Genomic DNA, 15,122 nt, shown 5'->3' with positions numbered 1-15,122 from the left:
TATTAGTTCATATCTGAGAAACGAGATCCTCACGGAGCCTTCCAGCCTCAGAACATCAGTTTCTCTCTTGAGATCTTCACACCATGATAACCGTACCTTGTAGCTGCCATTCTCAAACGTCGTCGAATCTTGAGACATCTGAAACACTTCATTCCCTGCCCTATAGGATACCTTTCTCTTCTTGAGCCGTTATCCCAAGGTGTTCAAATTCCCTAGAGGAGCGTAGCGCTCGGAAACTTCGCCATGCTGAATGCTCGACACCTGTACATGTAAGACGCTGGTGTCATAACCATATTGTATGCCAGTGGGCCCTTGCAGGGTCCATCCAGGACCAGTCTCCAGGCAGGTGAGATTACCCGGTACACGTATCTGTCTCCCGGTCACAGCGGATACAAAGTGGCCGGCTCCTAGAAGTATAGAAATCGCAGGCGAAACGTCCGAATATATCGGCTCGTCCGCCAACTTGATGTCGTCCTTCCTTAGTTGAGAACGAACCTTATAGTCTACGTTGGGAAGGTTGCCGATACATATCTCTGGCATTTCTAATGCTTCAATGCAGACCTCCTCACCACTGTACTACGATCGTAATCGGATTTTCGCTCTACGGAGCAGCGATTCGGTGCCCTTGTTTTGTACGCTATTAATCTTCAAATGTTCTTTTTCCATCCGTCGGCAATTGTAACTCCCTGGCAAAGGACTGCTTATGAACTTCCCTGTCTGCCACCATCTATGAGAATACGCACACATTTCTCTCCACCTCCAGCCGTACATATAAGGACATATGCAGTCTGCAGCAGAACTAGATTTTGTCGAGGGCCCCCTTGCTATATGCCGTTGGAGATTACCATAACACCAGATATTGCTCCTGGGTCATTCTACGCCAAACGAACCGGGGGCGTCGTTCGACCCCTCAGATTTCAATGAAAACAATTGTGTGAAATCTTTATTACGTAATAACATCGCCCAGAAATTCTGAAGTGCAATTATTAACCGTCTCAAGTAATGAGGTACTTTGGTGTCACCGAAAGAATGGTCCGTCGTGCCAAGAAGCTGAGGGAAGAAGCAGTAATTCTACCAGACCCCTCACCAAAGCTAGGAAGGCCCGTGCCTGACGAAATCAAAACGGCAATAACAGACTTCTACAACTCCGATGACACCTCTTACTCGCTTCCAGGCGAAAAGAACGTACTGCAGGGTCACCAGAAGAAGATATACTTCTTATGAACTCGCGCGAAGCATATCGGGTATGGAAGAACTGATATCCCGATCATGAATGTGGAATTTCCACCTTCGCAGCACTATACGTCCCAAGTGGAGTGTAATAGCAGGAGCACCTGGCACACACAGCGTGCACGTGTGTCTTTATCATCAAGATATCAAGCTACTGATTCGGGCCTGTGGTCTCAATGAGGATTACAGGGAAGTCCTGCGGTTAGTGGTGTGCGACATTGATAAGCATGATTGCATGATGGGCAAGTGCTCGCCATGCCCAGGCTCAGTTAACTTGAAGGAGCATCTCGAGCAGCGCGAGCTGTTCTCTCTTGAACTCGACAGTGATCTGACAGTGCAGCAGTGGGTTCACAGCACACACTTCACGCTGGACAGTATTACTGTAGCAAAGGAAGAAATACTGGACCGTTTATCTGAGCAGCTAAATAACCTGAAATGCCATCATTATATAGCCCAGGAGCAATCACGATACCCACGTCCTCTGAAAGCCAATCTGAAAGTAGAAGAATGTATCGTGGTAATGGACTTCTCCTAAAACTATAGTTTTGTAGTACAAGACACGCCACAATCATTTTATTGGGAAGCCAGCTATCATAGTGTAGAAGCACACAGACATCATGGCGAGTTGTGTGCCTTCGAGTCACGGCGTAGCAACTGCAAGATCGTGCTCTCTGTGCGTGAACTTTATTTCGTAAAGGAAGAGTGAAATGCGATCAACACAAAGGTATGCCCACTGATCTCTATGTATAAAGGCTGGATCGCGCATGGGAGATCGGCTGGTGGGGGAGAGGCACGCATTCGGGCCGTCATGTTGGGAGGCCCTATAGCGCTGTGTGCGCCCATAGAAAACAATGGGAGGCAACAGAGATTGTGAGTATTTATTGCGCTGCAGGCGTTGATCGTTGTTTGTCGTCACACAATTTTGTAAGGTGCCAGTATACTGATGTATCCTAACAGTGCTTCACAGGTGTCCTGCCGTTCGATTCTTAATTACGTTACGTTTTGCATTCCGAAACTAGACCGTCACTGCAGTGCAGCGCTGGGGATTGTACTACATCACGTTTCCCAACCAATTTTTTAATACGAAACGATGTGAGATTAACAACAACCGTGTATATAATCTCCCGTGCTGCGTTCTGGACAAAAGTTGATCCACAAAGAACGGTCCCAGAAAGGGTATACCCGCATGGTAGAAAGAAATCGCCCCTTAGAATCACAGCCGTTGTTTTAGAAGGCGTATGCGTTTAGTGTGATTTATATCAAGCAAGAAAGGGTCTTTTAGTGAACGACAGTGGTGTCTTCGACGTAATGCCTCGCAAATATGAACACACCGAAGCATCGCAAACAATTCACGTAATTAGATCACGCTTAGGCCAGTTAATCTAGGTATTGATGTAAACTTAATCAAGGTACTTGGTAGTGGTAACACCTAATTGGGGCACAAGACTTATCTCCTTTTGAAGTACACCACTTCTTTTTTTTTTGTTTCTTCCTTCATTTGCTCTGATTATTTGCAGGTGAAACTGAATGTCCTTCTCGCGTACTCACATGCTTTTGCTGAATAGAACTGCAGCGTGAATAAAGCTGCGTAGGGACGGGGGCTTGCCATATCCACTTGTTATGTGGAGCACGTTGCAAAAAATGCAGCTGCACATCTGAAACTCCAATCATTACCACCGTTATCTAAAAGCGAGTGTGGTAGCACCAGGCACGATCTCTGAAGATCTTCTATGACACTTTCCGCAGTTTGCACACTTTTCTTCAGCGTCAGTCTCTCTCATAGGAGTCACTTTGCATTAACAGTGACTCCCATCTTACATTTTAATGTGCGAGGGCTCTCTTGCACTACACATGTACGGTTTCCAAACTGCAACATGACGATTTGGAGCTTGACACTGGAGCACCGGTGTACCCTGTCTATGAAATAATATCAACTGAATCATGTCAAACGTGATGTTTAGTGGAAGATGAATTTCTTGGTTGTGCATTCTGCGTGACAAAGATGTAACACGATATGCTTTTGTAAAGAAGATAAGTGTTGTTATGCTCTATGCATAAAGAGAATATACATTTTTCAAGTTCAACATTTATTCTTGCATATATGCATTTCAAGATAAATGAGTGTGCAGGGAGGTGACAAAACAATACGTTCATTGTTTTGTGACCTCCCTGCAATGACAATATATATCTCAGGAATGACAATGTACAGGTACACTATGTAAATTTGTTGCACCCAATTTTCATACATTCAGAATTTTAAATTTTTGTTTTGCTGCCTATGTGTTCAGTGTATTACAAATTGCTTAATGCAAAAAACACTTTGTTAATTTCAAGCTTTTTGCTCCCATCTAAGATATTCTTATCCTGAAGGAACCGCCACTTCGACACCCTAAAATATTCAGTAGGTTTCACTCTGACAGGCCCTGCCACTGCAATTTTCCTGAATTGAAATCCTTCAAACTGTGTCATATTCTTAAATACGTCAATATTTTTGCAAGTAGTTGACATGCTGGAGGACACTCCTCCTGCAGCTAGGGCAACTACAGAGAGTTCCAAGAGGCCGAAGGTAACCTACAGCTGCATGAGTGTGATCAACAGTAGTGCATTCTCAAGAAATAATTTTCTTCTTATAGCATATATGTGCATGCCTAGTAACTGAAACAATGATCACAGTTCCCCAACAAGTTTTAATTCCTGAGGGTGTATACTGTAGAGGTGTGTTAGATCTACAACAGTTAATACAAGGTATTATATACTATGAATACATTTAAAAATCTCGCGTGACACATATGCTTTTACTTTTTGGAGGTGCTGCGGTGATCGAAATTTGTGGGCACTGCTCAGGTTTTGCACCCATTTCTTGAGTATGTCGAGGCAGCTGTGAAGGAGAGAACATTGGTTAGGATGTAACTAATTAAAAATAAATATGTTGTTTAGTAAAAGCATTGCATAAATGTTTAAAACATCAGTTTAAAACGGGGTTTACAATCCAGATATCTTTTAAAAATTTCAACGTTTAAACGCTGTTTTAAAAAGAATTATAGCTTCATCACCAATACACAATGCTGGGTGAAGGGGCCTAAGGTGTATATAAAAAAGATCGCACAGCATCTGGAGTGATGTGTTCCATGATGTGAACATGTAAAGAGAATGTGCAATATTGAAGGAGGCTCACCACAGTGCGTGCACTGAGGTGTTTCCTCCCTTTAAAGTAGGAACCCGTGAATGAGGAACATGATACTTATATATAAGCTCGATCGCATCAGACGATGACACAGATGATGCTCGATGACATAAACGATCCTCTGGGTAGCCCCCACGAGGAAACTTGTATTGAGAGACCACTTTTGCCTTAAACACAGCCACAAATAACACGACAAGCTACAAATTATTATTATCGCAACAAGCTGACAACATAACTCAGACACAAAGGCGGTATCCAAGTCACACCACACCACCGTTACGTAGGATTCTTTGTCACAAATCAAACCAAGACACAAAACAATACTAATACATGAAAAAGGTTGACTCTCCTGGTCTCATTACGTCGTAATACTGAACTTGTGCGCGAAAGTGATTCAAAGAAATGACTGTGCACTTGCTTCCGTAGAGAACACCGTGTACCGTGCTAGCAATGCATGCAGAAAAGCGCTCGAGTGCTCGCACATATTGATGACACCACTATAAGTGTAGTGTAACATGCTCTCTCCAGCATATTATGCACTCAAACTGTATTTACCGGCAGGTAAAATGCAAGTGTGTTCGATTGAACCTCGTAAGAGCGATCAAACAACTTGCACCCAGTGCTGGTTTTTGGCAAAAAAAGAAAAAGAAAACACTTCATTGTCAAATAAATGTACAGAATGGACGCCTATTTATTGCTTGATAAAGAATGACTCACCTGTAGAAATTTCGGCCCTGTATCCTTGCCGGTGCGGTTGGTACAACCGTAATTGCAAGAAGTTGCCATGATCGCTGCGGCGACTGTTTTGGGTACAGTAAGATGGCGGCCGGTTGCCGCACGCTCGCGCTCCCTATCCGCGATCCAGCCTTTTACAATCGAGATCAGTGGGTACGCTGCGCAGTCGAGAACTTAAACACTACGTAGTATATCAAGGGAATAGCGGCGCTGTGATATTGGATAAGCTACCAAAGCCTTGCGGCGGTGCTGACGTAATTGACACTGGATATCACACAGCCAAGCAACAATACACCCAATTGTAGTCTACTACAAAGTGATAAACCCTCATATGAACAAAGCCTTCGTCAAAAATCGTTCGTTGCTATATCTGACACTACAGATCACGACAATGCGACAGTGCACCTTTTTCAAAGGCGTTTTCTGGAATCTTTCCTCACACAGGACACCTCACACATAGAACATTTTCACTATTTCTCTGACGGTGCAGCCTCACAGTACAAAAATAGAAAAGAGCCTCACAAATTTGTGTGCCCGTATCGATGACGTTGAGAAATATGGTAGCAGAACTTTTTCGCAACCTCCCAAGGTAAGGGACTCTGCGATGGCGTCGGCGGTACTGTGAAAAGGCTTGCCAGGAAGGCCAGTCTTCAGCCTCCTCTGGAAAAGCAGATCCTGACGCCTTTCGATGTCTATACGTGGGCTCGCGAAAACAATGAAGGACATTCACCCAATATGGGTAGCAAAAACAGATGTCGCAGTCGAAAGAGAAATGGCGTCCGATAGATATGGAAAGGCCTTAACCATCGCCGGGACGAGGGGATTCCACAACTTTGAACCAATACCAAGCTCAAGTGTCCGTGTGGGATATACGGGCTTTTCTGAAGAAAACTTTGTACTATATACTGTATTGCGCCATGTTTAGCAAGTTTGTAGTTTTGTTGTAAAGTTGTAATTGATAACGTATTGAGCTGTTAAGTGAAATATAAATAGAAGAAAAGGCAACGTGACTGTGTTCCTTCCCGTGAGCGAACGCGAGGGCCACGGCACGGCCGCCGTGACAACACGCACTGTGTGCAATGTAAAAATTAATTTCTCGCGTTTAAAAAATATAACACTCGAGATTTTCCTATATGCTTGAGAAGAAGTGTTTACTAACCGTGTGCACTGTCGGAAGTTTTCTATCTCGGCCTCCACAGCGCGAATTTTTTTGGGTGAATGTAGGCATTCTTGGCAAAATTTACGTTTTCTTAATTTTCTTACTCTGAAACCGCTATAGCTGGAACGTTAATTTTTCGTATGTTGCTTCGCACGTGTATTGGCTACCACGCGATTGTTTTCTTTTTTTTTTTGTGACGATCAGGCTAGAAACAGACGTTGAGCACTCCAAAGTAAGATCGCATTTTTTAGCATATATTCGCGTCTCAGAAAAACTATCGTAATTATAATCAATGTGAATTTGCATGCTTAGGTTGTATGGACATGTTCTTTGTACAGAGTTCACAGTTTACAGAACGCGTCTGAGTTTCGTGGAAGCTTCAGAAAAAAATCATACGTAAAACAGGGTTTGCGGCATTTCGCACAACTTGAGAGGGCTATAAACTTGATATCGTTAATAATTGCACTTCAGGATTTCTGGGCGATGTTATATACGTAATAAAGAGTCCACACAATTTTTTTCATGAAAATCTGAGGGGGTCTAGCAACGCTCCCGGGACGTTTGGCGTAGAATGACCCTCCTGTGTTCTTGCCTTGACGATAGAGTACAATTAAGTGGCGTCCATTGCATTTCCGGCAAATTAAACTGCGATACGACCGACAAACCTTAGCCATATGGTACTGTTTCACATACCAAAAACATCGATGGCTTTTACGTAAGCGTTCTTCAAGCTCAGTAACGTCAGCTCGGATATTGCAGCTCGCCATATCGTGTTCTTTTCCGCAGAAGAAAAAGAGCTCCATTTTCTTCCCGGCCTCAACGCTAAGCACCGATGCTGCCGGCGACCGTTCTCGTGAAGTTTGCGGTGCACTTCTGTAGCTTGATGGGAATGTCATCTTGACTTCTTGTTTCTCATTCACTGTCGGCAGTTGCTCCCGACATTTGGCTTCCTTCTTAATAAACACCAGAAACTTCTGTAGCAAGATTTCATGTCTATCTTCCGTCGATGCAACAGTGGGAGCCTGCTCATCATCGCGGACCTGCCTTTGGGGGCTAAGGAATGATGTCCTCAGGAACGACCTGTTGCAGATCCGGAAACAAGAGAGAGCAAAATGACTTCGATCATGTATCTAATCTTCTATGCTTCTCATATGTGGCTTGCACCTTGTCATATGTAGACATCTTAATCGTAGTACGGTCGGTGACGATCGAACTGGCTGAAGATTCAACAGTCGTTGGAAGTGACATTTGGGTAAAGACACTGGGGTTGCTGAACCTTTCTTTGAGCATCGTCACAGCTGTATCGTACATATCTCCTGTAAGTTGTAGTCCATTTATCGAAGCTGCAGCCTCTCCTTACAGCACCGCAGACAAGTAAGACATTTTCTCATTATTCGACAGCGACGTGTTGATGTGAACCAGTTATTCAAACCTTATCCAAAATTCTTGCCAGTTTTCTTGACTTCCGGCATACTTGAAAAGCTCCAGCTTGGGTACTGAGGCCTGCGTCGTCCATCCCCGGTATTTGCAGTCTGTAGATTTGTAGCTAGTCCATCTGTGCTCCCAATGCTTTGCAAGGCATCACTCAACGACGCTTGTGTGACGAGGTGCCTCTTAAGCAAACAGATTGTTGTCGTTATCCTATCCTGATAATCAATTGTTCTCTCCAACACAGATTCAAACACTTACAGAGAAAACATGGGGTCCAACTTGCCGTCTGCCTCTTCCAGACTTCCTGAAAATCTGGTGGAAAACCCGTTCGAGTGACTCCTCGCAGCGCGTGGCATGATCCGTAGTATCTCTGTATGACTTGCTCCACTTCATTCATCACCTCTCTAACCTTTGTCGAAAAGACTTCCTCTTTTGTAAGGGTAACATCTTCGAAGTTGTTTCTGGCAAAGTCTCCGTCATCTTGCGGTCCAGAAGGTCCTCTAATCACAAGTCCCAAGCATAGATTGTAAATCTCGAAAGATGCGGGGACTGGAAGAGAAAGGTATTCCAGAGGATGAAGGGGGGGGGGGTGTTTCAGAACTGACAAAATGGCGTAGATGCAGGCAAGCTAGTGGACCAACTCCATAATGTAAACGCCTCAGTAGTCTGGGCACAGAGAGGGACGACACACAAGGCACTACTCAAACCAGCAAATTTTAGAATTCACAAGACAACCATTTACATATAGCCGCGGCGCCTCAATCAGAGGTTGGGTCACCATAGAAAAAATCTCGACTCAGATCTTTCTAGCCACTTAGAGGTACGCAATAACTGCCAACCCCTCTTGCGGAAACCTTAGCGGAAAGCGTAGCTGTAACGGTTATCAAATAGCAAGCACAGCGATTCCCATCGCCAAATTTCAGCAGGTACAAAGCTGTCACATCGGTATGAAACGCCTTTGTACCCGCTGAATAATATGTGTGCCTCCTGGACCGTGTACCCTTGTGATTGTTTAATAATGCGTGTGCCGGCTGAATCTGTGTGCCCTGCCCTCGTTGGGGCGTACTACTACGTTGCTCCGCGCTTCGCCGGTGATGGGTGACATGGCACCGCGTATTCTTCCGCAGTGCATTTCGCCCCGCTTTCTTGCCCGTTGTCTGCGCTGCAACCTCGCCTTTGAGAAGGATGACAACCTTGCTTTTTAAATACAAGTTTAATGTTTGCTTAAGGTAAGTCAACCTAGCTGTGATGCATCGTACGACGCCTGCGTTTTACTCATGTTTAACCATAAGTACGTTCTGTTGTAGACGGTGGACGCATTGCAAATGGCGGCAGGAGAGGATCGGTTACATCGGTGAAGCGACGATGTACGTTACAAGCGAGATTAATTGTATTCTTTCGTTGTAGGTGACCGTGGGACTGTCGATTGCAAGGACGTGAGTTACAAAATGGTGTACTATTCCAGCATTCGCGTTGGAACAGTACCAGCGTGATATTCACTTCGGTTTCTTTACAGGTTGTTTCCTGTCTCAACGGTCACAGATACGTGTACAAAATTGCAACTGCTTCTCACATCATAGCGTGATCTGGTGCCACTTGCTTGGACGATTGTTCGTCGGCCATTTCCTTTCAGGAACTGTCACACTGTCGTCATTAAGGATGATCTTGATAGAGCTTTGCAGTGCCAGCCAGCTCGAAGTTTCGAGGATTGTGTGTTCGACGTTTGGAGGACTGCCTGGTACATCGGATGGGTTGTGTGTTCGTGCAACGTGCGCTCCATGTGTGTGTGTCGGGATTAGTGAACCGTGTATGCTTTCCATTCGGCAAACGATGATGTACTTGATGCAACTTAAAGGTATGTGCAAGCCAATAAAATTTTGTTTCATGTTCAATGTCCTTGGAACATTTTCTTATTTATTTATTTTCTTTTTTTTTCTTTTTGCGAAGCCTGGAGGTCATTTTTTTTGTTAGGGAACTCAAGAGGCACAATGTGTCTCGCGTATTAGTGGGTACAAGTAACCCTTGGATACGTTCTGTATACTGTGGCTCCTGGCGTTAGCAGGGATGTCGTACCAGTTGTTTCAGGGGGCACAGGGCACCTGCAGCTTTCGCAAGCTCCGCGTAACATAGTCAGAGACAATAAACACAGTGCCCATTCTCTATTGAGAATAGTCAATCACCAGTCCATAAAAAGACACATAAGAGTGATTGAATACAGTGCCTAATCTCAATCGAAAATAGTCTATCACCAGTCAATATAAAGACACCGGCCAATTATCAATAAGAAAGAGATAAGAATCAATCACCCATAGATTGAATGTAAATTGACATTTCACTGGCATACGTTGACTTTAGTCAATTGACGGTCAATTGAAAGGAGACGTTTATTTTCGTAAGGGATAACCTTCTTGCTTCCTTTCCTTTTTGTCCCATGCTGTGCGTATGTATACATGGTTGTCTTTTGAATAGTAAACTTTGCTGGTTTGGGTTGTGTGTTGTGGCTGAGCAACGTTTGCGTAGCGCCACGCGCACTCTTTTAAAGGGTTGTGCTGAGAACGGTTGTGGTGAGAACTGTTGCTTGCAGAATCTCGATGGCTGTCGGATAATTGTCGTTGGTCAGGTCCAGCCCCATGACGGAAAGTTCCGCTCTGCCCTTGACCAGGGCCCTGAGGTAGTGGGGCTCCGGAGTAGGTTATACTCCGTATAACCTACTATCGGGGATCGCCAAGCAGTGCATGTAATTCCAGCATTTTTAGTTGCGCTCAAATACCGTAATACCCTTTCGCCATTTTCCAGTGAGATTAATTGTAGCAGTTGTTTAATTGGCTTAAGTTGTTCATAGCAAGAGCTATGTCTGGTCTAGTTGCTGGTACTAAACACATTAGGTTTCCGATGAGGTGTTCATCTGGAATATCTTTCGGTCCATCGAACTTGCTGTCATTATCACTTTTGCAAGCGTCATATGTATTGTGTCCTTGTTTGATTCATTGTGCTCTTTCTATTGGCGTTTTGACTGGTTTGCAACTTTGCATACCGAACTTTGCCAAGACTTCGCCGATATATGTTTCTGGGTTAATGGTTATTTGGCGGGTGCGCTTGTCATGGTTGACTTCTATGCGCAGAATGTATTTCGGCTCACCCAGGTCTTTCAATTCGATTGTTCTCCATTACACGGTGATTTCGCTGTCATCAGCATATCGTCGACGTAGACGCTTAGTATGACATCTCACTCTGGTTCTCGAGAATGTATACGCATCTGTTCGTTTCGAGTCGCTTATATTGAAGATCTTGTAGTTTGTTGTCTACAATCTCATACAATGTCCTGCCTTACTGCTTGAGACCGTAAATAGATTTCTGAAGCCTGCAGACCCTTTCCGATGCCACACTGCTGCCAGGTGGCTTTTTCATATAGACTGCCTCTTCGAGGACACCATGCAGATTTGCGTTTTCACATCCAGCTCACGCATAAATATGTTTTCTTCATTCGTCAAGGCTATTTGCATCCGAAGGCTTGTCAACTAGACCACAGGAGGAAAAGTCTCAGAACAGTCGATGCCTTGTACTTGGCTGGCTCCTTCGGCGACAAAACGAGCTTTATACTTCTGTATTTCTCTCTTTTCATTTGTCTTGATCCGGTAGACCCGTTTAGATTTGACAAATTTCAGCCCGGGCTGCCTTATCTACCAGTACCCAGATCTGGGCTTCATGGAGCGAACGTATTCGTCCATTGCTTCTTGCCACTTCTGGCATTTGGGAGATGTTTTCGCTTCTGCGTAAGAAGAAGGCTCTTCTCGTTCCGTTCTCGCAAGTTAGGTTGCTCCCTGAATGGTTTCATGTTGACAGTAGCTTTTTCTTTCGTTGGGTCAACTTGCAACTGCTGGGGCGATCGTGTGATCCTGGTAGAGCGACGTAACCTTTGACTGTCGTCTCCGTCTTCAGTGCTATCACCCGACTGAGAGACATTACTTGTAACGTTGGTGAAGTTTTCCATTATAAAGGGAACTGCAATAGGGACATCTCTGACATATCTGTCGTAGAAAATGGCGGTATGTGATGTCCCGCCTCCTTCATTATTGGCTCGGTGTGTTAAAACATCTGAACCCCTCCTGTGTTCCATAAATCGAGCGACACCGCTTATGAAAACTCGTTTGCGTTGAGCATCGTACAGCCTGTATCCTTTTCGATCCTCACAGTAGCATAAAAATATGCTTGGCGTGACGTCGAGTTTGCTTCGGTAGAGTGTAGGGATCCACGCGTACGCATGACATTCAAAAACTTTGAAGTAACCTACTGTCTGTTGCCTTCGGGTGTAGGTTTCCACCGTGACAGGTCCCTGCAATACTGTCTTACTACACCTATTTCTCACATGAACTGCTGTGTTAACTGCTACCGCCCAGAAATATTTGGGTAACTTGGCGTCCCCAAGGAGTACGCGGACAGTTTCAATCAATGTTCTCTTTGTGCGTTCAGCAATTCCATTTTGTGCAGGGGAATAAGGCACAGTTTTCTCCTGTACAATACCCTTCCTTTGAAGAAATATCTCGAGTTTGTTTCCAGTAAACTCTTCACCATTGTCGGTACGCGGATCCTCTGTACTTTTCTCCTGTTTGAGTTTCTGCCTGCTGTATTGCTCTTTGTATGAGTGACGGTGCCCCATATTTACTCTTGATGAAGCGTACGGTGACTTTTCTGCCGAGTCGTCAACGCCGTCTCCAAGTGATGGTGGAAAAGGGCCGCAGATATCCATATAATGTAGCGCATTAATTACCTCTTTTGGTACATTTTCAGTGGGCTTGAATGGCTGTCTTGTACATTTTTCGAAAATACAATATATACAATATATATATATATATAGGGTGAGGCCTAATTTTTCCGCGAGCCGGGTCTCGAAATAGGAGGCCTCGTTCGATTCTCCCGGCACCTTTCGGCTTCAACGCTTTGTACCGGTCGCGGTACACTGTGGTCCCGCACACTTCTCGAGGCCTCGACGTACTTCGCGATGGCACTCCCCGGTGTCACCAGAGACACTTCAATGAGCAACGCGCTCCGCTACAGGTCTTGGTATGTCGCTAGTTTTTCGCCCTGGCGCCGCACATCCGTCTGCTCGGCTCGCTGGCACTCTGGAAGACGCTCGCAGAAGTGCCTCACGCTATCCCCATCGTCCAGCTGCCACCAGAAACGACGCGGGACGTCCACTGGCGCAGCGGCACCACGCACAGCGCTCTGTATCACCAACGAACGTCACCGCTCACTATCCTGCTCTGCCCGCTGCCACGAAGTCAAGCCGTATGCCAAGCTGTCCCTCGTCCATGTGCCGTCGCCATTCCTCATGTCTTGGTATCGATGCGGACCTCAACCTCATACAATTTCTCTATATTTTTTAAATTTACTTATCAACTTATCTTAATGTGCTCAAAATGCAGATTTGCATTGCAGTCATGTTGTTTGTGTCCCACAACAACCTATGTGCTCTATAGCACCACTACCGGTGTACAAAACTGTTCCTGGGCTGTGGCCACGGTTTGAAAACACCCAGATCAATGCCATCCAGAACATGACACAAGTGTAGTAGTGAAATTATATTTTGAACTGCAACAGTCAGAGCGAAACAGTAGAGGGCATGGTGATCCTCCGAATGAGCAATAATGTACTTAAAAACACGACTTCACCACATAACGCACTCAGGGCTAACAACATTTAAATGATATCGCTTTTTCTCCTGGTGTGTTGAACACAAAGGGCGTAGGCTATTTTTGTAATGTTTTTGTCAAGTGATACAAAAATGGCGTGTGACACCATGTTTCAATAACCAGAAGATAAAGCGACATCGTCATGAATTCTGGATGGCGTATTATGCGCTTCTGTCTCTACAGCGCATCTTCGACGACTATGGACATTCACACGTGGACCGGGAGGACATGACAATGTCCTCTAGCATTTCGTCGTAACTGCCTACACGCCATCAAAGCGCGAAAAGTTCCAACAGAACAACTGAGTGTCTGCTGGCGGAGGAACCGCCCCGAGACGTTGAGCTCTCTCTCTTGCTCAACTTGCAGACGATTTCCGTTGGGCCCCGCCGTTGTTCCTTCCTCATTCAGTTCACCTCCCCCCATCCCCAACTCGCCAAAAACCTCCTGCACGCACAACCTATCACGGATAATTCGCTCAGCTGCGCTTCGTCAACTAGAAAGGTAGTCACCTGCAAGTCTCGGCACCATAAAGCCTATGTACTATAACTGTTCAGCTAGAGGTTCAGTTGAGCTACCAAATTAGCAAAGGAGCGTTTTAAGGCCGACGTTACAGAGTGCTCCTCTGCGAATCCTCAACGGAACGAGGAGTATTGAAATATGCGCCAACAGCTATGTTACGAAACAAATTTTGGGCTACGTCTTACAAAGCACCATTTGCTGCGCTGATCAATAAATGGTGTGAGACGCGAAAACGTGAAGCTCCACAAAACGGAAAAAGAAATTAGCGTTGCCGCATCCCGATTCGAAGGACATTTAGCTGCAAACGAACTTTACAGTGCACCATGTTCTCTTATTTGTGCGTGTTTTTATAAAAACACTTGAATGAAAACACACCTTGACAAGCGGCGTCCCCCAGAAGTCGTTGTGGAGTAAATTAGTGATTGGCGTTGTTGGCCTGATGTCTCTGTTTTCCTTGATGGCTGCGATATCGTCGAATACGAGTCCAGCACCCAAGGCAGACGCGTAGGCAGAGCATGCTGCCGCTGCCACAATAGCGGACGATGCTCCGTGGCGAAGTGCGAAGAGCGAAAGATATTCGGTCTTGCTGTGCTGGTGTTGTTGCTTGCGAAGCGCCTCTGAAAGCATCTTTCCAGCGTTTCTCCTGCACAAATATGAAAAAAAAAAGAAAAAAACTGGCTAGTCAGTCACAGCAGGCTAGCTAGTCAGAAGCAGTCAATCAGATGTGAAGCAACCCATAATATCTGCACCTGTGCTATCCTGTGCGTGTGAACTGTAACGCGTGTAACTGTAAACTGTACGCACTAGACGACGAGGCAGCATTTATAAAGTTCAGTTCAATTTGATTATTGGCTTTCTCAGAGTTTTCTCTTAGTTATATGTCTTATTTGTGCTATTACTGATCAGTATAGCTACATTTTGGTGTGTTGTTTCGGGAAAATTTATTGCGCACATGACTTCACACTAAACTACACGCGCACAAAACGCACAATAGACGACTTGAGAAAATCCCAGAGAGCTTGGCGCTGCTTTGAAATATGGGAACTTGCTTATCAAAAATGAGGTCTCCAAACTGTTCTCCTCTCTCGGCCCGTTGTGCACGAGGTATCAAGGTAAGCGTCAAGAACAGTTCTCCCTTCCTCATGACCCAGGGTGTGCGGCACTGCGATTCCCT

The 15,122-nt window shown here is 45.1% G+C and overlaps 1 protein-coding gene across 1 annotated transcript in view; it reads right to left on the bottom strand.

Annotated features, from left to right (window-relative positions):
- The window catches only part of LOC135373276 (protein O-mannosyl-transferase Tmtc3-like), a 479,430-nt gene that overhangs the window by 143,801 nt on the left and 320,507 nt on the right, over positions 1 to 15,122 (bottom strand). The window contains exon 2 of the mRNA XM_064606504.1: positions 14,324 to 14,591. Coding sequence (XP_064462574.1) covers positions 14,324 to 14,575 — 252 coding nt within the window. The 5' untranslated portion in view covers positions 14,576 to 14,591. The remainder of the gene's footprint in view (positions 1 to 14,323; positions 14,592 to 15,122) is intronic.

The sequence above is a fragment of the Ornithodoros turicata genome, unplaced genomic scaffold (genome assembly GCF_037126465.1).
Source record: "Ornithodoros turicata isolate Travis unplaced genomic scaffold, ASM3712646v1 Chromosome23, whole genome shotgun sequence".
In the NCBI taxonomy this organism is placed as follows: domain Eukaryota; kingdom Metazoa; phylum Arthropoda; class Arachnida; order Ixodida; family Argasidae; genus Ornithodoros; species Ornithodoros turicata.
This window is presented reverse-complemented; position numbering and strand designations above follow the sequence as displayed.